General features: G+C 36.7%; 3 protein-coding genes across 53 annotated transcripts in view; all 3 read left to right on the top strand.

Annotated features, from left to right (window-relative positions):
- Positions 1-2,836, top strand: part of ablim1a (actin binding LIM protein 1a) — a 110,724-nt gene extending 107,888 nt beyond the window's left edge. For 50 of the 51 annotated variants that reach the window (XR_015504856.1, XR_015504841.1, XR_015504837.1 and 47 more), the window contains one exon: positions 297-2,836. Coding sequence is in view for 6 of the 51 variants with exons in the window: in XM_087277250.1 (XP_087133376.1) it covers positions 297-410 (114 nt within the window). In the remaining 45 variants the exon portion in view is untranslated. 51 annotated transcript variants of the gene reach the window in all.
- Positions 2,837-4,398: 1,562 nt separating this feature from the next.
- On the top strand, positions 4,399-18,550 carry LOC147841189 (WD repeat-containing protein 46-like). The gene is made up of 4 exons (XM_087279734.2): positions 4,399-4,511; positions 14,285-14,475; positions 14,743-14,856; positions 18,336-18,550. The coding sequence occupies exons 1-4, from the start codon at positions 4,448-4,450 to the stop codon at positions 18,450-18,452; spliced, it is 486 nt and encodes a 161-aa protein (XP_087135860.1). The 5' UTR covers positions 4,399-4,447; the 3' UTR covers positions 18,453-18,550.
- A 1,320-nt stretch (positions 18,551-19,870) lies between these two features.
- Positions 19,871-21,299, top strand: LOC147841188 (uncharacterized). The gene is made up of 3 exons (XM_087279730.1): positions 19,871-20,121; positions 20,340-20,471; positions 20,614-21,299. Exons 1-3 carry the CDS (start codon positions 20,064-20,066, stop codon positions 21,270-21,272), a joined length of 849 nt encoding a protein of 282 aa, XP_087135856.1. The 5' UTR covers positions 19,871-20,063; the 3' UTR covers positions 21,273-21,299.
- Positions 21,300-24,375: the final 3,076 nt, after the last annotated feature.

Genomic DNA, 24,375 nt, shown 5'->3' with positions numbered 1-24,375 from the left:
ATGCTAAAAGTATTCTGTAACGCTAAAAGTATTTTGCATGAGTGTAAAAGGTTTTTATTAAAACAGTAATCAAAATGTTCAGCAGCAGATTCTTATTGTGTGTGTGTGTTGCAGTGTGCATGTTTCTGCTAGTGTGTGCCTGTATTTTTGTGGTGTGAAAAAGTTTTTATATAACTGCAGGTCAAAATTTCCCCCCAAAATGAAAAGAAATCTGCTGTTAAATAGTGCCCAGGTCACGCGAGGGCTAATATTATTATTTTTCTTCTTTTAAATATTTGTTCCTCCTGTTTTTCTAGCGCCACCTGGCTCCAGAAGTGTTCTTCGAAATCTTTGGGATGGAAATTCAGGAATTCAACAGGTTGCCTCTGTGGAAACGCAATGAACTGAAGAAGAAAGCCAAACTCTTCTGAGATGGAAATCTGCCCACATCTGCACACGCTCACCTGATGTATCACACAGCTGTTTACTCCTCCTCCGATGTTTCTCGCCTATAACTATAGCCAGAAGAAAGTCCCATGCTGCAATATTATCATACGATGTCAGTCTGAAATGAACGGAGGATCCAACCTACTCATCTATAAATCTCCAAAATTGTGTAACACTCGATTTATTATTTGACTTTCTGTTCCTTTAACCCTTTAACAAGCATCACAACCTCCTGGTTGACCTTTTGTCCATAGGTTAATATTATATATTAAAATAAAAAATGCATAGAGAGGTTTAAGAGTGCACTTTAAAGGAGACCTATCATGCCCCTTTTATGAAATGCAAAATGTCTGATGTCCCTAGATAATAAAAAAACTAAAATACCCCATGGATAATGTTTTATAACTCTTTGGAACTGCCTCTTTTAGGATTTGATCCTAATTGTGCTATTTTGGTGAACTGACCCTTCACTAAGCCCCGCCCCCTTAGTTACTGTTGTTACGCCTGTCAAGCTTTCATGCCTGGCACGTCTATTACAATATGTATAGGTGTCAGACATTCCCAGGGATATAATCAGGGCTTGACATTAACACCCGCCAAATGCCCGTAGATTTTCAGGTGGGTTAGACAGACAGACAGACACCCCCACTAGCCACTTTGGCTAGTTAAAAAGGATTTCAGATTTTATTGGGAGAGTAGCTGTGCTTTATGTGCTTAAGGATGGCTGATAAAAGGCATTTCATTTGTTCTTGGGTCTTTCCGAGGTGCACCCAACTCTGTGAGTTCATCAACTCCTCCAGAAGCTATGCCTGGGTGACAGACGCTTTCCGACTGAGCTGGTGTTCTGTCGATTTGTCCGACCTTGTCAGATTGTCCTATCACCCATTCAAAAAGTAGGTAGCACAATTTGATGACGCAATATGCAACCCATCAGATTTTGCTACCAGTGTAAGTTTCAATGTGGAGTAGTGTGATATGAAGCTGTAACATCGTCCTAACCTACCTAATCCCTAACCCCAGCCTCAGAACCATTCAAATACAGTGTTGGTAGCGTGATCTGATGGATAGGTTAAAATGTCAGGACACCGGTCCTAATTTGATGAGCTGTTGTTCCATGTCGGCAGCATGATTTCCCTTTAGGACACCAACAATATGCGCTACGTCATAATCATGCCCCTACTAGAGCAAGCTCTTGATTGGTTAACGTGGCACGAATGTCCGCTAATATAATCACGTCTTTGCATTGAATTAACATGTAAATTGCTCACACTATAAAGGCAGACGGCTGCTTCTCACTCAGGGCTATCTATGCTAATGAGAGAGATCATCTCTAATGGGCGGGGCTTTCCCCCTTTGATGACACGTGCAAAGGGAGAATGTCAAAGTGTTTCTGCAGACTGTTTTTATCAAGTGTGATTCTAAAAAATATATTAGTAATTTGTTTTAGCATTAGAAGCTAATTATATTCACAGACTTTTGCCATACAACTGTGTTTAAACCCCTTATAAAAGTGATTTTTGCATAATAGGTCCCCTTTAAAGGGTTACTTTTTCCAAAAATGAACGTCTTTCTTCTTTGTTCCTCTTGTATGTCTTTGTAAATCATGTTAGTGCAGGTCTGATGATCGAAACCTTTGTAAATTTGCAGCCATAATCCATTTAATTCCTTTTTCCAGTAAAGACTCCTCTGTTTGCGTCACTTTTCGGTTCAGAAAGGGATTGCGGATGCTACACTGTGCGGATTTCTATGAGTTTTGAATGCATTCAAAAAGACTTAATCCATACTGGCACATATCCATGTATTCACTCTTTACTATACTGTACCAGCCTCCAAAACATCTGTAAAACTACAGGTCAGGTGTGTCATTTCTGTGTCAATATAGCAGACAACAACAAAACATCTTCATGATCATTATAGATCTGGTTATGCTTCACAAATCGGTAACATTTCATTTTAATACTACTAGTGGTGCAAAAATGACACACTTGACTGTGCTTTCTGATACTATTTTACCTGTTGATTCAATGCTGATGTCCCTATTGTATACTTAAAGAATAGAATACAAAGTTAAGGTAAAATACAAATAAACTGCATTTGACTTGTTTTTTTATTTTATTTAAAAAGCTGATACTCACTGCCAATTTATTGTATTTCAATTGTATTTCTGAGAAAATGTGTGATCTCTCAGTAAAACCAAAGGCATTACAAGAGAACGGGCTCTCATAGTCTGCAGCTGTTTTTATTTCATCCACATTAATCATATCGGACATATTATTGTGTGGCGTTTCAGTAAACTGGGACTGAATACTGAATTATTAGTCAGACCAAAATGAAAACGTGAGTTCAGATCACAACATTCCAATTATCAATTACAGTGTCAGGTTTGAATAAAAGATGGGGAACTATATAATGTCTACTTTTTGTGCTTTATCGTTTGCACACACAAGCATATTGAAGGGATGTCCAAATAAATATTGAAATCACAAGTGATTGTGCATACATAGAAAACACTTGAAATTCTAGTAAAGTGTCTACTTTAATGTTTCAAATATCTTGAAGTGAAAATATGAGAGCAAAACAAGGCCAATAAATTAAACAGCATAATTCAGATTTATAGCACTTACTATGTTTTATGTTTTAAAATATTAAAAGTGTATTGCTGGGTAAAGGATAAACCTAGTGGTTTGAAGGGTATTTGACAGGTATAAAAATTTAACATGGCAACATATTAGTACATTGTAGTTTGCAAGCTGCATTGATCTGTGCACTGAATAATGTGAATTATTATTATTATTTGTGAATTATTATTATTATTTGGTATAGTCTAAATTTAATGCATGAAAATAAAGGGAAATATTTGGTCCACTTCATACTATTGATCAGAGATCTACGTATATGCCCAAACTAGGGCCCATGGGCTAAAATTGGCCACCATCCCATCTGACAAGAGAAGGAGAATGATGGGCATTTTGAGAAATGAAATGTTTCAATTCAATTAATATGATATATTTTTAAATGCACTTATACTCGCCTGATAGATATAGAGCACACCGCAGAGATATCTGAGCGAATGGAGACAAAAGCTGATCCTGCTTGACTAGTTCCGTAATGTCAGCAATGAACTCCAATGTGCTTTAAAATGTGATTGAATTTTTATTGCAATACGTTATAATAATAATAATAATAATAATAAAATACTGCATTAGTTTACATGATATCAAGTAATATTTAAGTAATATCTGTTTTTTTAAATGTTAAATACATTAGCTATAGCAACTTTAATGTAGATTAGTATATTTACCTTCGGGCCACAGCTCTCAATGACAATTATTACTCAAGTAAAAGTACAAGTAACAATCTCAAAAGTTACTCGAGTAAGAGTAAAAGAGTATTTGATGAAAAAATTACTCAAGTAAATAGTTACTTTTAATTAAATATATACATGTGTGTGTGCGCATATTTGAAGTGAAAATGATTCTCCCTCTTGTGATTTTTTTTTTCTTTTTCGAATAATTCCCAAATGATGTTTAACAGAGCAAGATATTTTTCACAATATTTCCTATATTTTTTTCTTTTGGTGAAAGTCTTTAAAAGAAACCCTTTTACATTTCCAGAGTAGCCCCCTCGCGATATTTTCTATTTGCAAACAAGTCAAATGAATCACATTTATTACAGTAACAGAGGAACACCGCCAATTGTACAAGTAAGAGTAATTATTTTCTCTAATATACTTGAGTATAAGCCAAAGTACACATTTTTAAATGTACTCAAAAAATTTTCTTAAGTAAATATAGAGAAGTAAATGTAATTCTTTACTACCCACCTCTGATAACATGCATGTTTTTCAACATAGAAAGGCGCATTGTAGATTTTACATCTGGTTTAAATCATTCTGACAGACAACAAAACGGACAAACGTTTTCATTCATTAAGAAATATTCGGATATTTTCATGGTGTCCTTAATGTTAGTCTGCATCGATTTGAGTATTTTGAAATGCAAGGCCAGGGTGTGCCTAACTAATGATGACATCGTCCAATCCCACAGGAAGTGGCATTATTTCTAATGGAATTCGACATAGTAAACGTGAGTATTAACGATAAATTTAACCATTTGTGCTTTCTGTTAATAATAGTTGGTTAACCTCACTTTAAAACCTTTCGTCAAGTTAAAATGGAAATCAAAATGAACCTCAGGTTGACAAAGTAAACAAACTCCTCGAGGCAATGGCAGATTTTACTTTTCCGTCATGTCAGGCATTGAGGAAATATTTGCTTAGAAGCTCATCTTTAAATGTTATCCTTCATAAAATGTTATTATTATGATTACATTTCAACAACACGCTAATTTTCCTTATCTAAGCTGCCAAAAGTCCTACATATAGGAATAATTTACAACTTAATTTTTCCACTAGAGGGCAACAGTGTCGCATCGTATATTTGCTAGCGTACACTCTGTCTAGAATCTGTAAATTATTCCACTTGAAAATGTTTACCTCAGATCAATGCAACTGCCTGTATATGACCTCTTGATCCCTATATTTTGATTTTGACATCAAATAAATTGAGCATGAAGGGGAATAGTAGGCCTATAAAACTGCAAGGAAGGTCAAACAAGGCACTCTTTAGCAATTAGTCAATTAGAAATCATCTATAAATCACCATTAGCAAAATTGTGACGTTCAAAAAGGAAGAAATATTTATTTAACAGACCGCTTTGACCTTCACAAAACCCACCACATTTGATCTTGTGTTGTTTCAGCAAACATTCTGACCTATAATGGATATTTATCTTGGATTATATGGTGCAATATTACCAGGGAATGACGTTCTTCATAAAGGCGAAGCTTTATGATGGGTTAAACATGGCAAACTTCACAGCTTTCCAGAGCATAAACACACATTTGTTTTCTGTCATACTGGGGACTTTCCACTGACTTAATTTTTTATAATAAGCTAGTGATGTTAGGGATGCTAACCCTCATAGAAAACCCTGTTCAATTTACTTGGATTTTCTTTAATGCCTTATTAAGTGTGCTCAAACCTTTTTAAAGTCTTATTTCAGTTTTCTTTTACTTTTGTGCGAATTTGCATTTTACAATGCAGGCAAAGTCATTAACTTCAATGCTGAATTTTAATTAGATGTGCATGAAAATCTGTGGATAACTGCGTGAGTGTGTGTGTGTTTGGTGCCAGACAGTGATCAATTCTGTGACTCCTGTCTGTCTTTGTAGGTTGGGCCATTAACAGCCTGTCTTTAAAGAAACACTCCACTGTTTTTGAAAATATGCTCATTTTACAAACCCTCTAGAGTTAGACAGTCAAGTATTACAATTACTGAATCCATTCAGCCAATTTTTGGGTCTGACAGTAGCGCTTTTAGCTTAGCATAGATCATTGAATCAGATTAGACCATTAGCATCATCTCCCTCCAAAATGACTTTCAATTATTTTCCTATTTACCCTTTAACTGCCTGCTCTACCAAATGGTTGACCATATTTTGTCTGTTTTGAATAATGACTGTTAAAGCCAGGGCTGTCCAAACTCGGTCCTGGAGGGCCTGTGTCCTTCATATTTTAATTCCAACCCCAAATAAACACACCTGAAACCAGCTAATCAAGCTCTTTCTAGGTATACTTGAAACTTTCAGGCAGGTGTGTTGGAGGAAGTTGGAGCTAAACTATGCAGGACACCGGCCCCGGGACTGAGTTTGGATACCTCTGTTTAAATCCATTTAAAGAATGATTGCTTTAAATAATAGTTAGGTTTTATTGTTAAAAATATCCCTCAAAAAACATATTAAATGAGAATTTGCGTATTTTATAGCATACTTCAAACAATAAAGAGTATTTGGTATTAAAAATGTTTAATTTTGATTGTTTTTAAATATATTGGGCTTACATATGTATGAATTCCAGTACTTTTACCATAAACCGACATATCTACCATTTGGTAGAGATTGATATTTAAGAAATTATGAGATGTGTTGAAAAAAAAATGCATTGAGTGTGTTATCTAGCAACATTAGGAGTTAAGAAATGCAGTTAAAGAGTTAAAGCATCACTCTTCTGTAGTTAAATCATATACTAAGATAGACAGAAACTGAGAAGTTCTTATTTTCTAGGTAGACATGGCAAGGCCTTCTTATTCTGGCATATTATTAAAGGAACTTTTGCTCTTGTTCCATGGTTGCAGCTGGCCCAATGATACTAAACAGAGATGCTGCCATTCAAACTTTGCACTCCACACATGCATGCTGAACCAAATTCGCTTATAGATTGGAAGAAAGTCTGAATTGTGAAATATAAATGTGATATAGGTTTTCATTCACATGCCACTGCATCATACTATAGACCAGGGGTCACCAACCTTTATGAAACTGAGAGCTACTTCTTGGCTACTGATTAATGTGGAGGGCTACCAGTTTGATAAACACTTCTCAAATAACAAATCTGTTCAATTTACTTTTAATTATACTTTATGTTTTTGGTAATAATTAATGATATTCATCCATGTGAAGACACTGATCATGTTAATGATTCTCACAAAAGTTATCAACAATGATTTAACAGGGTAGGAAATACCCTGTATTTAATGTATCAATGTGCAACACTTTATTTTTATATATCTCTGCAAATATTTACATTTTACATTTCTATATGAGATGAAGCTTACTGGTAAGTGGCGCTATGTTGAGCTATTTTTAGAACAGGCCTGCGGGCAACACATGTTGGTGACCCCTGCTAAAGACATAATCACTTAATAGTGTTATAAAACCTAAATTTTTATGTTATTATTTTCAAAGCAGAAAAGTCTGTCATGTATTCACCTGTCACTTGATCCAAACCTGTTTGAGTTTCTTTCCTCTGTAAAAAAATATATGATATTTTGAAGAAAGCTGGAAACCTGTACCTGTTTGTTGTAGGGCGGCCCAATATTGAAAAAAAAAAATAACATTGCAATATTTGTAAATCTGCAATATATGCTGCGATATGAATATAATTTCACCAAAGGGCTTAAATGTCTCCAAATATATTTGGAAAGAATTGATACTTTTAGATTGATTTGGGATGATTCCGCAGTGGGAGTGCATCTGCATAAAATCTAAAAAACAATCTATAAATACAGAAAAGAAAAATATACAGTAGAAATAATTATTACACTGTAAAGCCCAAAAAGTTATGGTAAATCAAACCATTTTAGGAAACTGATTGCAACAAACCATTTAAGTTCAAAAACTAATCCTAATGAGTTCTGTGAACTTGAGTAAACAAAGCAATTGAGCAGAGAACTCAAGCCAATTGAGTAGTGTGAAACCCAATAGGTTAAGGCAACTCAAACCGTTTGAGGAAACTGATTGCTACAAACCATTTGAGTTAAACTAATCTATATAAGAACTGTGTTCTTACTCCATTTAAGTTGAAGTAGTGAGGTATTTAATTAACTCATTACATTCAAAGCTGAGTTCAAAACTCTTTTCAAATGAGTAGATTTAATTTTCAGTAAATTTTGAGTTAACTACACTCTTTTTATTTATTACAGCTGACTGTTGGGTTTTACTGTGTAGTAGGGTTGTAACTTTATGAATTTTTTACGGTATGATAATTGTCTAAAACAATACCACGGTTTGACGGTTTCGCGGTATACGGTATGTTACAAATGTTACAAAATAATAGAACAGTGAAGCAAATTTGACTTTTTCCAAATAATATAGTTTCAGTTACTATAAACAACACCACTTACAATGAACAAATAAAAAAATAAGAAAATAATAAATAATGTGTCAAAGTCCAAATAAAGTCCAAATAAACATGGTGCAAATCCTCAGTAAAAAAATAGATATAAATATTTACTATACTATAAATAGTTACATAACGAAACTAGATTCAATAAGGAACATCCTTAGGTTTTATGTGCCAGCATGGATATGGTTGTCTGTGGATATGGATTTGGATATGGTTGTCTGCAATGCAGACAAACAGCTGCACCTTCATTTGCGTCTTTTGAAAACAGCAAGAGCAGCAGTTCGTCTTTGCTGTGTCACTGTTTTGTCATGTTTCTGTGCTGCTGTGCATGCAAAAGTACTTAGTATGAGAATTATTTCATGCAAAACTTTTTTTTTGCGTTTTATTTAGCCGCGCATAAATGTATGCCTATCTCTCATCCCGTGTTGTTCAAAAAGCTCACTGTTGGTCCACAAACAAAAGCGAAACCTATGCTTATTGGTTGTGATATAGCGAGTTTGAACCAATCTGGGCATGGAGGAGGGACAATGCATCAATGTATCATGTCTGGTTTGTCCGGAGACACAGTGACGAGCGTTTCTTTGTCAAATCAGCGTTGTCAAATTTTGATGACGTAACCGCACTGATTCCGGAAAGCTGGAAAAGCTGAGATTCTTTTCTTTATGCCAATCTTTGAATTGTATGAATCGGATCAGCGGATCAAAAGTTATTAAACATTTAAGAGCAATACTTATTTTTAGCCGCGGGCAGCTGTCTCGGTCTTTAAGGGTTAAAACCGTTGATATGCAATTGTTCATGGTATGATAATCGTGCACGTTCAAATCGTGGTAGACCGTCATACCGGTATATTGTTACAACCCTACTGTGTAGAAACACGTTATCATTTTCCGAGTCTAAAGCTGCGTCCCAAATCGCATATTTATGCACTATTCTACGCCATTTTGTAGTATAAATAGTGTAAGTAGTGTGTTCACACTAAAAACTCTAAAAATCATAAGTGCACTTAAATTACCCGGATGATGCACTCATTCAGCCGCTAAAATGAAGTGTGGAATGTTGGACACTTCACGCACTCAACGACCGCAGGTTTGCTTACGTAGCAGAAGGGGCGGAGCTATCGGACGCACATGTTGAATAACTTAATTTATTTTGGATGGTGAAAGCAAAATTCTCCTATGAGAGTGATTATAGCGCCTCCCGATGGTGAATGCAGCTATACTCACGGCAGGTATTATTTGATAAGTCGGTCGTCTATTTCACTGATTTGGCAACCGTCACACGTCATCAGGGAAACGGTTTGAATTTCCGTTTAGTAAAAAAACATTAGTGTGCCATTTGGGACAACACTACATACATATACTATCCTGTTGAGTGTGTAAGTGCATAAGTACATAGTGCATGAGTGCATAGTGTATAGTGTGCCATTTGGGACGCAGCTTAACAGTATTCAGGTACAGTAATTGAATATTAAAGATAAAAACAATCCAATAAGTCAATCGTTATTACAGATAGAAACATGCAATTATTATTAAATTCTAAATTATAATACAAACTCAAATTTGCAGCTCCTGCGATGTGACTATTGCGAATGACTGCATTAATCAATGCTGAAATGATATAGTGTGCAGCCCTTATTTGTTGTTCCTGTTTGCGAGCTACCATCAGACTTTTTAAAAGAGTTATTTCACATTTGCAAAGTACAATCTAACAATTCTCAGTAAACAATTGCAACGATTTGCCCTAATTAAGTTGCAAATGCTATTTCTGTGTGGAGTTTGCATGTTCTCTCCTTGTTTTTGTGGGTTTCCTCCGGGTGCTCTGGTTTCCCCCACAGTCCAAAGACATGCACTATAGGTGAATTGAATGAAACTAAATCGGCTGTAGTGTATGTGTGTGTATGAGTGTGTATGGGTGTTTCCCAGTACTGGGTTGCAGTTGGAAGGGCATCCACTGTGTAAAACACATGCTGGATAAGTTCATAGGCTTTTGGTTCATTCCACTGTGGTGACCCCTGATAAATAAGGGGCTAACTCAAAGGAAAATGAATGAATGGAGTTGCAAGTGCTGTTTATTGATACGTAATGGTCGCAAATGAGGTTTCGGCCTCTATCTTTGTGTGCATGTGTGTGTATTTGACAGCTGCAAGGTATGTATGTGTTGTGTGTTATCTGTCAGATGTTGACCTGGATTAGCAGGACAGAGCAAACAGATCATAAAAAGCCATAAAATGTCTGGGTTTATTGTTCTGGGAAACCAGCTCAACAGACCTCTAGCTCACTCATTCATTCTGCTGTTTTTCTGTCTGTATTCTGTGTGATCTTCATATATGTGCCTGTGTGGTTATTCCTACATGAATTTTCAGATACCCTGAATATTTGTATCTGTATTGATTAAAGTGTGTTAATCTTTGTTACTCTTTCTAGCTGTTTGTCATCCGGTGACTGCTGAACTCACTGACCTCAGTTCAGGTGTGATCTGGAGCAGGTTTTGTAAGCACAAGGCTCAATCAGACAGAGGTGCTATGTGTTTAGAGTTTTGGCTGCTGTATCTTGTATGGTGTAAATACAGCAGAGAAAACTTTATGCATTGTTGCGTCCCACTAAGCAGTTATCTTATTGTTCGTAAAAGGGTGGCATGGTGGCTCAGTGGTTTACAGCACTGTCGCCTCAAAGCAAGAAGGTTGCTGATTCGAGTCCTGGCTGGACCAGTTGTCATTTCTGTGTGGAGTTTGCATATTCTCCCCCTGTTCCTGTAGGTTTCCTCCAGGTGCTCTGGTTTCCCTCACATGCACTATGAGTAAATTGGATGAACTAAATGGGCCATATTGGATGAGTGTGTGTGAATGTGAGTGTGTATGGGTGTACTGTATTGTGGCTGGAAGGGCATCCATCCGCAGCGTATAACATGCTTGATAAGTTGGAGGTTCATTCTTCTGTGGTAACCCCTAAATAAGGGACAAAGCCAAAAGAAAATGAATGAATGATTTTATCTATCGTATTGATTCTATCTATACTATCTATCACTCTATTGCTCTGTCATTCTGTCGATCATTTCATCTTCTGTTCTATCAATTTACCATTCTAACTATCGTTCTATTGTTCTGTCAATCGTTCACTGTTCCTTTATTCTGTGTCATTATGTTGTTCCATTTATTTTTGTTTGTCATTCATTCTATTCATGCTCTCTATCATTCTATCACTCCGTCATTCTGTCGTTCATTTACACTGATTTGCCATTGATTCTATCTATACTTTCACTCTATAGCTCTGTCATTCTGTTGATCATTTCATCTCCCGTTCTATCGATTTACCGTTCTACCTATCGTTCTATTGTTCTTACATTCGTTCACTGTTCTGTTGTTCTATGTTCCATCAATTGTTTGTCATTGATTGTATCTATACTATCTATCACTCTATTGCTCTCTCATTCTGTCGATCATTTCATCTCTTGTTCTACCATTTCATCTACAGTTTTAGTGATGGCCATTATGTCTCTTGTTCTGTCAGTCATTCATTGTTCTTTTGCTCTGCCATTCTGTCTGTCATTCTGTTTATCTATCTATCTATCTATCTATCATCTATCTATCTATCTATTTATCTATCTATCTATCTATCTATCTATCTATCTATCTATCTATCTATCTATCTATCTATCTATCTATCTATCTATCTATCTATCTATCTATCTATCTATCTATCTATCTATCTATCTATCTATCTATCTATCTATCTATCAACTGTTTTATCTATCTATCTATCTGTCTATCTATCTATCTATCTATCTATCTATCTATCTATCTATCTATCTATCTATCTATCTATCTATCTATCTATCTATCTATCTATCTATCTATCTATCTATCTATCTATCTATCTATCTATCTATCTATCTATCTATCTATCAACTGTTTTATCTATCTGTCTATCTATCTGTCTATCTATCTATCTATCTATCTATCTATCTATCTATCTATCTATCTATCTATCTATCTATCTATCTATCTATCTATCTATCTATCTATCTATCTATCTATCTATCTATCTATCTATCTATCTATCTATCTATCTATCTATCTACTGTATATATACATGCCTAATATTAGATGGCCAGAAAGTGATTAATTGTTTTATTCATTCATTAATTTTGCTTTGGCTTGGTAGCTTAATCATCAGGGGTCGCCACAGCGGAATAAACCGCCAACTTATCCAGCATATGTATTACGCGGTGGATGTCCTTCCCAGTACTGGGAAACACCCATACACACTCATACACTATGGCAAATTTAGTTGATCAGTTCCCCTATAGCGCATGTGTTTGGACTGTGGGGGAAACCGGAGCACCTGGAGGAAACCCACGCCAACACGGGGAGAACATGCAAATTGGGTTGCACCGTTTACCGATACTATGGTAGCATCGAGATACTATGGCTCCAAAATACTCGCATTGCTGCTGTAGTTTGTAAACGGTAGTATCGTCATTAGCGATCTATCTACAATACACAATGTTGCATGTGGAAAAAGTGACTAAAACGTTCACACGTTTGTGCAACAATAAATCATTTTATTTTAATAGTCTGTGGAGCGCTTTAAGGTCGCAAAACTGTGTAGAATTCACGCCTTTTATGGTAGCCTATTGCAAGTTTTCTGATGTTTCAGTTCGAACGCACATCGGTTCATTTCTGTTCCTGTTAATATGATTTAGTAGCTACAACAATCGCGACAATCTCTTAACGACTCTCAAAGTGAAATTTTGAATACATGATAAGACAAAATATAGATAAAAAACCAAAATAGCAAGAAGAAAACATTAAAACAATTTTTGACCACTTCATATAGCCTAATTTTGTTGGAAAAATACGATTTTTAGAACGAATTTCGTTTGGTGTATTTTGTACCTTTATTTTAATGTATTTTTTGTTGGTCAGTTATCTACAAAATAGTTTAGGTGAAGTGACGTGCAAACACTTTTTTCAGTAATAAGGGAATTCCAAATGAACTTCAACTAGGCCTATTATAACATGTAAAATATAGTATTTCTGAATATTCAACTTTATTTCATAGATTTGAGTATCGCAATGCTACTTGGTATCACGATACTTCAGCTGGTATAGTATCGTAATGTAAATTAGAGAAGATTTATATATTACTAAATATATAGTATTATAAAAGATATATTATCAAATATATAGTATTATAAAATAGTATAAAATATGTAGTATTATAAAATATATAGTATTATAAAATATATAGTATTAAATATATATAGTATTATAAAATATATATTATATATGTAGTATTAAATATATAGTATTATAAAATATAGTTTTAAATATAGTATTGTAAAATAAATAGTACAAAAAATATATAGTATTAAATATATTGTATTATAAAATATATATTATTATAAAATATATAGTAATAATTATATAGTATAATAAAATATGTAGTATTATAAAATATATAGTATTTAATATATATAGTATTATAAAATATATAGTATAAAATATATAGTATTATAAAATATGTATTATTAAATATATAGTATTATAAAATATATAGTAATAATTATATGGTATAATAAAATATGTAGTATTATAAAATATGTAGTATTTAATATATAGTATTATAAAATATATAGTGTTATAAAATATATAGTATTAAATATATAATATTATAAAATATATAGTATTAAATAAATATATTGTTATAAAGGAAGGCAATTAAAAGCAATAATTGATTAATTTGCATGTTTGCAAAATGTGGATAAATGTGGATGTTATTTAACATAGCATTAGAAAATAAACTATATGTACTGTACATTCATACAAACACCACATAAGCATCAAAATCAGTGAGGGAAATTATTTTTCTGTCTGTTTTAGTATATTACAGTATATTTTTAATATATGTATCATGAATATCATTCATTCATTTTCTTGTCTGCTTAGTCCCTTTATTAATCAGGGGTTGCCACATCGGAATGAACCGCCAACTTATCCAGCAGGTTTTTACACAGCGGATACCCTTCCAGCTGCAACCCATCTCTAGGAAAGTCTCATGAATATGCTGATTTATTTATTTTTGGTTAACCGTGCTTTATGATTTGTCTCTCCAGGTGCAGGAGAACCGAATTTCGACGCTCTCGATACGAACCCGTACCGCAGCGCTAAACAGAGGCAGGAGTGGGAGGTCAAGGCTCTGCTGGAGAAAGTGCAGCCCGAGCTGATCGGTCTGGATCCCGGACTGCTGAGTAAAGTGGACCAGGCCAGCTTTGAGCAGAGACACAAGGAACGGGTTGAAGTAATGGTGAGTCGGCCTGTCGCAATTAATGGTGATTTTAATCAAACTGATGACTGTGTGTGTTTGAACTGTCATCTACTTGTTGCACGAGTGTTAAAATGTCCTTCAAAGTTTGTACGATATACATCACATAATAGTGTGCGTGAACTGCATGTCATTTAAGCTCACACACACATCTCAATGTAAATATAGTGTGATTGTTCTCGAGTGAGTGTTTACCATAACCATAATATAAAAGGAACATTAGTGTTGACTTTGTCTTGTCTGTTTCAGGGATTTGATCCTTTGGCGAAACAGAAATTCAAGCCGCGGATGAGGAAGAAGGGAAGAAGCTCTGCAGGCGCTGTAGAGAAGAGAAAGAGGAAAGTCGCCCATGAAGATCAGAGGGTATGTCATCTCTCTCTGTCGCTCTGGCGTTTGTTTTAGTGGTATTTGGTAAAGGCTAGTTTCTGATTCTTCTAATAAGCTTAAGATTAAGTCATCCTGGTGTGTTTGGGATCATCTTATGCCTTCTTGACGACGGCTAAAATGTCTGACAGCATTGCAGGAGATCAAGAACTATATATAGATCATGAGAATCTAAAGAAATCATATCTAGAAGCTAGAATATCATAGACTTGAGGAATTTTAACAGCGAGTCTTGTTTCTCTTTGAACTATACAAACTGTATTAGAATGTTTTCTAGTATTTATTGCATACTTTAATTGATTTATTTATTTTTTTATTTAACATACCTTTCAACATTGGGATGAGAAAATAAGGAAAAATCAATGCACTAATATAGAAATTAAAGTTATGAAATCTCATTCACACTTCTTAATCGCTCTATAATTTAAAGGGCCATGAAAGCCTCTCGTTTCAGCAGGGTGTTTTCACACCTCTGCTTTGGGAAAAGTCAGAAAAGTGGGCGTGTCCAGCTCTGTTTAGGGGGGAGTGTTGGATGAACTAAAGAGGCTTGGTGTGGGAGTGTCTATTTGGGCGCGCTGACTTTCAGAGTCAAAACACACACACACACACACACACACCGGGGAGAATGTGACTGTGTTTACATGGACATCTGTAGTCGAATTATTTGCCAAATGATTAAATGGTGGACTTTAACTGCAGTTTGGCTCTTTCATTCAGGGAATTCAGTCGTGTCCCTCGCGACAAACGAGATATTTGATTCGAGGAACTGCTCTAAGCGTGTATTTTTCATGCAATGTTTGATACCGCACGGCGAATGAGAGAAAAAAACCCTCAGCATTTCCCGAAAACTTAGATGCACACGGCAGGTAGCGTCAGAAAGCCGCGTGTGTTATTCCGGTCACTAAATACGGTAAAAACCCTACACGAGGTTAAAGTTTGGTTGTGGAGCTAACATGTTTACAATAAGTGCAATAGTTCGATACTAGACACGTAAGTTATTGTTGTCGCGCGTCATGTTGCGTACACTGTAATCCACACGCGAGTCTGAGCTCTCACAGAGAGAAAATGAAAACAAAACTTCACTGCAGCAAACTATAAAAGCAACACTTCACGCTTGTTTTGCCAACACAACGTGGCGTCTCTGCCGTCTAAACACTGTGACAGTAATGAATATTAATGAAGTTGCACAATAGAGCACGCTGATTGGTTTGAACCAAGCCTTACTCATGCATTAATGCAGCACACTCGGAGACGTAATACGGGACATCCAGTCTAGATCTCATGGCCGTGACGTAGCTTTAAAAATTTGTTTCAATCCTTAAAAACGAATTTGCTCTAAATAAGGCAAAAACAACCAATTTACACTTTTTAGTGAGATATAGGTGTCCTAATAGTGTTTTTAGCAGTGTGGGACACATATACGACTGTCAACAGCTCAACACATGTGTTCTGGTGTTTTGCGACCCTTTAAATTTACAGTTGAAGAGAGCGATCCATTTACATTTTACATTTACATTTACATTTAGTCATTTAGCAGACGCTTTTATCCAAAGCGACTTACAAATGAGGACAAGGAAGCAATTTACACAACTAAGAGCAACAATGAATAAGTACTAAAGGCAAGTTTCAGGTCTGTAAAGTCTAAGAAGGGAAGTGTTAGTAATTTTTTTTTTTTTTTTTTTTTTTTTTTTGTACAGTTAGTGTGATATTCAAATAGGCAATTGCAGATTAGGAAGTGAAGTGGAGACTAAATAGTTGAGTTTTTAGTCGTTTCTTGAAAATAGCGAGTGACTCTGCTGTTCTGATGCAGTTAGGGAGTTCATTCCACCAACTGGGCAGATTGAGCGTGAGCGTTCGCGAAAGTGATTTTTTTCCTCTTTGGGATGGAACCACGAGGCGACGTTCATTCACAGAACGCAAGTTTCTGGAGGGCACATAGATCTGCAGAAGTGAGTGCAGATAAGAAGGTGCTAGGCCAGAAGTCACTTTGTAGGCAAACATCAGAGTTTTGAATTTGATGCGAGCAGCAACTGGCAGCCAGTGCAAACGGACTAGCAGCGGAGTGACATGTGCTCGTTTAGGTTCATTGAAGACAACTCGTGCTGCTGCATTCTGGAGCAGTTGAAGAGGCTTGATAGAGTTAGCTGGAAGCCCAGCTAGTAGAGAGTTGCAGTAATCCAGTTTGGAGAGAACAAGAGCTTGAACAAGGAGTTGAGCTGCATGTTCAGATAAGAAGGGTCGGATCTTTCTGATGTTATAGAGTGCAAATCTGCACGATCGAGCAGTTCTAGAAATGTGGTCAGAGAAGTTTAGTTGGTCATCAATCGTTACTCCAAGGCTTTTCACCATTTTGGATGCAGTAATGGTTGCCCCATCCATCTGGATTGAAAAGTTATGGTGTAGAGTCGGGTTGGCAGAAACTACAAGCATTTCCGTTTTTGCGAGGTTCAGCTGAAGATGATGATCTTTCATCCAGTGTGAAATATCCAACAGGCAGGCTGAGATACGAGCTGGAACCGAGGGATCATCAGGATGAAAAGAGAGGTATAGCTGGGTATCATCAGCATAGCAGTGGTAGGAGAATCCATGTCTCTGGATGACTGGTCCTAGAGATGATGTGTAGATGGAGAAGAGAAGTGGCCCAAGAACAGAGCCTTGAGGTACCCCAGTGTTTAGATGCTGTAGGTTGGACACCTCTCCCCTCCAAGACACCCTGAATGACCTGTCAGAGAGGTAAGATCTGAACCATTGTATAACAGTGCCCGCAACGCCCAGTGACTCAAGCGTAGATAGCAGGATCTGGTGGTTGACAGTGTCAAAAGCAGCTGACAAGTCCAGCAAAATGAGGACTGATGATTTAGAGTCTGCTTTAGCCAGTCTGAGATCCTCCACGACCGAGAGCAGGGCAGTCTCAGTTAAGTGGCCTTTCTTAAAGTGACATTTGATCCAGTGACATTTGAATTATTTTATATTTTTTACCCAATGTCTGTATTTTTTATTCAGCATATTTATAATCATATTAGTTTTAATAACTGATGTATTTTCTCTTTGTCATGATGACAGTAAATAATATCAGACTAGATATTCTTTAAGACACTAGTATTCAGCTTAAGGTGACATGTAAAGGCTTCACTAGGGTAATCAGGGTAAAGTTAGGGTAATTAGGCAAGTCATTGTATAACAGTGGTTTGTTCTGGAGACAATCCAACACTAATATTGCTGAAGGGGGCGAATAATATTGACCTTAAAATGGGTTTAAAATAATTAAAAACTGCTTTTATTCTAACTGAAATAAAACAAGTAAGACTTTCTCCAGAAGAAACAAATATTATAGGAAATACTGTGGAAATTTCCTGAATCTGTTCAACATCATTCGGGAAATATTCGACGAAGTACCAAAAAATCTCTTATTTATATTTTTGAGTTGTCATGATTTCTCCTCTATTGTGATTCTGCAGGATGAAATCCGACAGACTGTTGAAGAGAAGATGAAACGACAGAAAGAGCAGAAAGAGAGGAGCGACGAGAGGAAAGAGCTGGAGAAGAAATCAGCGCTGGATCGCTTTAAGAAGTGAAGATGTCTGATGTACATCGAGAACAGTGTTGCTCATCTGCCGCACACACTGGCAGATTACTGGACACGACTGTTTTATAATAAAATATCCTGATGTCATTTCTGTGCTTCCTTCAGTGTGTGTGTGTGTGTGTGTGTGTGTGCACATGTGTGTGTGTGTGTGTGTGTGTGTGTGTGTGTGTGTGTGTGTGTGTGTGTGTGTGTGTGTGTGTGCACGTGTGCTCCATCCCAAAGTCTTTATTCTTTAAGCAAAAAATGACCAATAAAAAGGTGTGAAGCAGCAATTTTATTTATCTTTTTAAAAGATACACATTTGTACCCAAATAGTCCACAGTGCATATTCGTACCCTAATGTTACTAAAAAGTACATTTGAGGTACCACTGTGGACCCTTCAGGTACAAATATGCACCTTTTGAAAAGATACTGCCCCAATGACAGCTCCTGCACCTTTATTTCTGAGAGTGAAGACGGTGTTTACAGCAATATTTTACAAGATTTTACGCTCATACTTTCACTGATATTTAAATATCGCTCATATTGAATATTAAATATCGTGGGCTAAAAGATGGAACCATTTTGAAAGATGTAAAAAAGCTACGTAGCCAGTTTTGAGGAAAACGCGACACAGCGGGGTTAGTTGTAACAGGGTGTTACAAATAAGCCACACACTGTTGGACACCAATTAAACCAACACAATCATTGCTAAATTCTGAGTGTATTGTTGGGAACTTTTCAAATGAAAAAAGTTTTTTTAATATAATTTTTTTTTATTGCTAATAATGCAAATAAATGCATTGCAAAATGATGGATAATAATGCAAATAAATCAAAATGTGTTTATTCAATAGATAAATAAATAAACATACTGTGCTATGTAGAATAAAAAATAAATTTATAAAAATAAAAAGCAGTGCTCATTTGTAGGAGAGGCTTGTGTGTTGTTGGTAAAAAAAACAAATGGTTGGTCTAACCCCAGTAGGGATTATTATTAGGGGTTATATTCTATTCGTTCATTATTTGGCCAACACCAAAAAGTATTGCTCTGTGCCCCGCTCTCCCCTATGTCTTGCTGGATGCATCACATTGAAGCTGAATACTTCAAATGAATTTATATTATATCAATCAATATATGTCAGTTTTGTGGTTTGAGTTTCGCAGAACCCTCTCCATTACATTTGTTGTGCTTCTTTGTCTACAGTTGCATCAATTTCTAACTAATTATGTATTTAAGACGGCTTTTAATCAATTAATTTAGCATAGTTTTATGTATTCTATGTGCTTTGCACATGTCCTCAGTCATTTGTTTTTAAAAGAAAACATTGGTTAGTGCAGGGTCTGGTTACCATAGTGAAGCGTGTTCTGAGAATAGAACGCATTCCAAAAGTGAACTGTAAGCCTTGCAGCACAGGAGAAACTCTTGTTGGTTTGTGGTAGTGGCGTTGAGCGGGTTTGTCTTTCATTGCGAGTGAATATCTAACTCCTGTAGTGATTCTCAGCGACTGAACATCACTGCCCGTTCGATTGATTCACGGTGCAAGACCGAAATCATCATCCCATTTCAGCTACCAGACCCCGAGCTCTTGACAGAAAGTCTGAAAACCAAACTGACGTCATGATTGAGCATCTTCCACTGGGCGTTGACCCCGAGACATCGGCTGCCAAAATGGAGAGTAAGAGCAACATCACACATTATTAAAGTTGATTACAATAACTAATACTAAAATACAAAATAAAAGTGAAATTTCATGGGTAAAGTGTGTTTAAATCATGGTAAATGAGTGGTTTAGTTATTTATATTTGGGTGTTTGTTTTTGGTGAATGTTCATTTAATTTCCTCAACTACTCTGGAGAAGTGTGTCAAGATGTGCAACTGTTTATCTTTTAACAGACGACAAGAAGAAGAAAGTGAAAGAGACAAAGATGAAAAAGAAGAGCAAGGTTGCTTCGTTCACCAGAGCGGCCTTGAGATGGTTCTGCTTCTCTCCCAGTGATGAGCCGTTCAGATTCCCATCCTCTGATGGTAAATGATGCTTTTGGCATCTACAGTAGATGTTTCAGACTATAATGTTATAAATAAACTGTATATTTACTGCCCTCATCTGGAATTTAACATGAAACTGACGGTGTGTATGTGCAAACTGCAATCATCTGTCCTCTAACAGATTATGAGGTCTATGAGAAGAAGATGGTGGAGGAGGAGGAACTGAAGGAGATGAAGCAGGAGGAGGAGGAGGAGGTGATGGAGGAGGAGGTGGTGATGACGGAGGAGGAGGAGGTTGTGATGACTGAGAAAGTGAACGATAACACGAAGGAAGAGAAGACTAAGGAGGAGGTCAAGAAAAGAAAGGAGGAGGAGATAAGCAGCCAGCTGTCAGAGGAGTTCTGGAGAATGAAATTGAGGGAGGAGGAGAAGGAAAGTGTGGTGGAGGAAAATGAGGAAATAAAACACACTGAAAAAGCGGAAGTGGAGGACATGGAGAAAGACAAAGTGAAGAAGAAGACAAAGAGGAGAAGGAGGCCGAGGAGAAACCGCAGGGTGGAGGAGGAGGTGAAAGGACAGGAAAGTGAGGAGGTGGAAAAGAGCATGGAGGAGAAAGAGACAATAACTGACATCGTAAGAAAGGAGGAGGTGGAGGAGAGGGTGGCGAACAGGAGGAGGATGACCACATGGACAGTTGACAGCTTGAAAGAGGAGTTGAACAGAAAGTTCCCGATACACAAGCAGCACATGTGGCCCAACAACAGACCTGCCTCCAAGGCCCAGGCTGCACGGCGGGGGAAAAACCGCCATATTCTGTTATGGGGACAGAGAAACGTGTAGAACTCAATAAAGTTGTGTTGAACAAAACAGAGGAGAGTGTGTCGAGTTTATCTGCTCAATTTCTGCTTCAGAAGTGTTGAATGTGTTCTTACAGGTTTTGAACATTCTTACAAACATCTTCATTTCTGTTCAACCCGAAGAAAGAAAGTCAAACTGGTTTATAACAGCTGAAGGCTGAGGAAATGAGGACAGAATGATTGTTTTGGTTGAACTATATTTCAAGGCCTAACATTTAGCTTTTGAGATTTAAGACTTTTTTAAGACTCCACTGATAGCCTGAATATCATAACAATGATATTACCCCAGACATGCTCAATAATGTTCATATCTGGTGAGTGGGCTGGCCAATCCTGAACCAGCTTGACCTTCTTTGCTTTCAGGAGTTTGATGTGGAGGCTGAAGTATGAGCAGCGCTATCCTAAAAATGTGCCCTCTCCTGTGGTTTGTAATGTAATGGGCAGCACGAATGTCCAGTCCAGGGGTCACCAACCCTGTTCCTGAAGAGCTGCCTTCCTGCACATTTCAGTTGCAACCCTGACCAAACACACCTGTTTGTAATTATCAAGTGCTGCTTTAGGTACTATTAATTGGTTCAGGTGTGTTTGATCAGGGTTGGGACTGAATTGTGCAGGAAGGTAGCTCTACAGGAACAGGGTTGGTGACCCCTGGACTAGTCTTTGGTTGAATGCAGTGAATGAAAGCACAGGAGGGACCCAGCAGTCTGGATGCAGCTATCACACATTACTATGAGCTATTACATATTTCTTTATCACACACTGACGAATTCAAAGATGGCCAGATCTAACGTGTAGAAACTGACAAAAAGAACTCATTTTTAGCCATTCTGACAAATAATACACCAACAAACAGACCATTTCACAAAGAGGATAATGACGCATTTCAACAGTTCTCTTAAATAACTGAGTGTTTAATAAACTAACATTTGTACATTTATACAGCTTTAGAGCTACATATTTGCTTCGAAAGAGGTATTCCTAATGTAGTGTATGAGCAGGTCAGTGCATTTGACTATAGAAATATATAAATATTCTGCAGTTTTCAGTCTCACATGATTTTTAATGTCGAGGTTTTCTTTTTTTATGTGCGCAAACTGAAATGCTTTCTATTGACAACCGCTGCTGAAAAACCTAGAAATGTGAAAGGAGGTCTATATTATTTTAACTTGAACCATGGAATAAGCAGTAGTTATGGCTTGTTGTGCATTTTAAACATACTTAATGACATAAAAAGAGCCAATCCATTGATTACTCCTTACTTATTCTGCTTGATTTTGATTAGCCGGTGAGCATTCTAAGGTGTGCAGGTCAGATAAATAGTTCCAGCAGGTTTTGAGTGCATTACAGCTTTGTATCACTACGCTGAATGATTCGAGTTATTTCACAGTGAGAAATCAGATCAAAACACAACTGAAGGCTTACTAATCCTACACGCAGGAGCAGTTTGAGGACAAAAACCTGACAAATAAAGTCGAAACAGTGAATTTAGCAGCTGTGGATAGCAGAGGAATAACACTCCATTGCATTATAAGAAAAATAATACAAAGTCTACAGTTGAAAGGGATAGTTCACCCAAAAAATAGGAATGTGCTCTCGATTTACTTACAAAAGAAGATAGTTTGAAGAAAGCTGAAAGCATGTAACCACTGACTTCCAGAGTAGGAAAACAAATACTAAGGTCCAAGCCCAATTCTACCCCTTAGTCATTCCTCTTACCCAATTATCTTTAGCTTGAAGGCGTAGGGCTAAGGGGAAGGGCTAGATAGCCCTTGAAACAGAGATTTTTTAGGGCCACACTCGAAACCAAGGGGTAAGAAAATTTCCCAGAATACACCAGCTACTGCACACGGAAGTCAGGAGATGCACAAATTAGTATTTTTGTCAATATTACGATATTCAATAACAAACACATGCATTAATAATACATTAATAACCATGTTCGTGTTTTACCATCATGCTTTAAAAAAATATATCATAAAAAACCCCCGCTAAATTTCGCTATTTATAATCCCTAATAACTCCTGTATAGTCGTCCCACAGTATACTTTTACATCTGACACTAGATGACACTCTGTCAGAAAAGTCCAGTGGTTGGGAATGAGCTGTTTACAGTGTCTGCTATAACGTTAATGTTGTTTTCATGTGTTTACATAGATGAATACGGCCACGGTGTAAATGCACAGTACAGTTACGAGCTTATTGCCACATTGTATGGTTATGATAACATGATATCGTGGCCTTCAGTGATTTCCTGAAGATAAACACCAAGAAATAACACAACTGGAATAACTACAGCAAATGCAATCGTCTGATTTCATAAGAGATGGCGATGACACATGATGACGTGTGCAGGTGCTGGAGCGCTGTTCCAATTCTTAGGGGTAAATTTTAAAGCCCTTCACACTATACAACAATAGAATTGGGATTAGGCCTTAGTCAACGGTTTTCAGCTTTCTTTAAAACATCTTCTTTAGTGTTCAACAGGAGGAAGAAACTCATACAGGTTTGCACCAAGATAAAAAAGTGAGTAAATGACAGAATTTTCACTTTTGGTTGAACCATCCATTTAGTAACACTGACCAAGTCAAATGGAGGAAATATAGCGAATATTAGGATTCAATGGCTCAGTTAATCCTTACATACAACATTGTAGTGCATAGTATGTCAAAACCAAAGAAACCGCTTGTTAAGAGTGACGTCATGCAAATACCAGGTCCAAACGCTCTATCAAATTGTATGTGGAGGCTCAACAAAGGGTGATAATAAACGTTTACAAAGCGATTTAATACTTTCGAAAATCACAATCGGTGTATATATCCATGCCTAATATCAGATAGCCAGAAAGTGATCAATTTTTTATTCATTCATTCATTTTCCTTTGGCCTAGTCCCTTTATTTATCAGGTTTTTCCACAGCGGAATGAACCGCAAACTTATTTAGCATTTGTTTTACACAACCCTTCCAGCCGCAATCCAGTAGTGGGAACGACATAGTATGAAAAACAAATACTAAGTCAGCGGTTCCAGGTTTGGAGAGTGAGTAAAAGACAGAATTTTCATGTTGAACCATCCCTTTAGTAGCGAAGA

The sequence above is a fragment of the Danio rerio genome, chromosome 13 (genome assembly GCF_052040795.2).
Source record: "Danio rerio strain M-AB ecotype USA chromosome 13, GRCz13ab, whole genome shotgun sequence".
Taxonomy (NCBI): Eukaryota; Metazoa; Chordata; class Actinopteri; order Cypriniformes; family Danionidae; genus Danio; species Danio rerio.
Note: the sequence above shows the minus strand (reverse complement) of the source record. Positions and strands in the feature narration are given on the sequence as shown.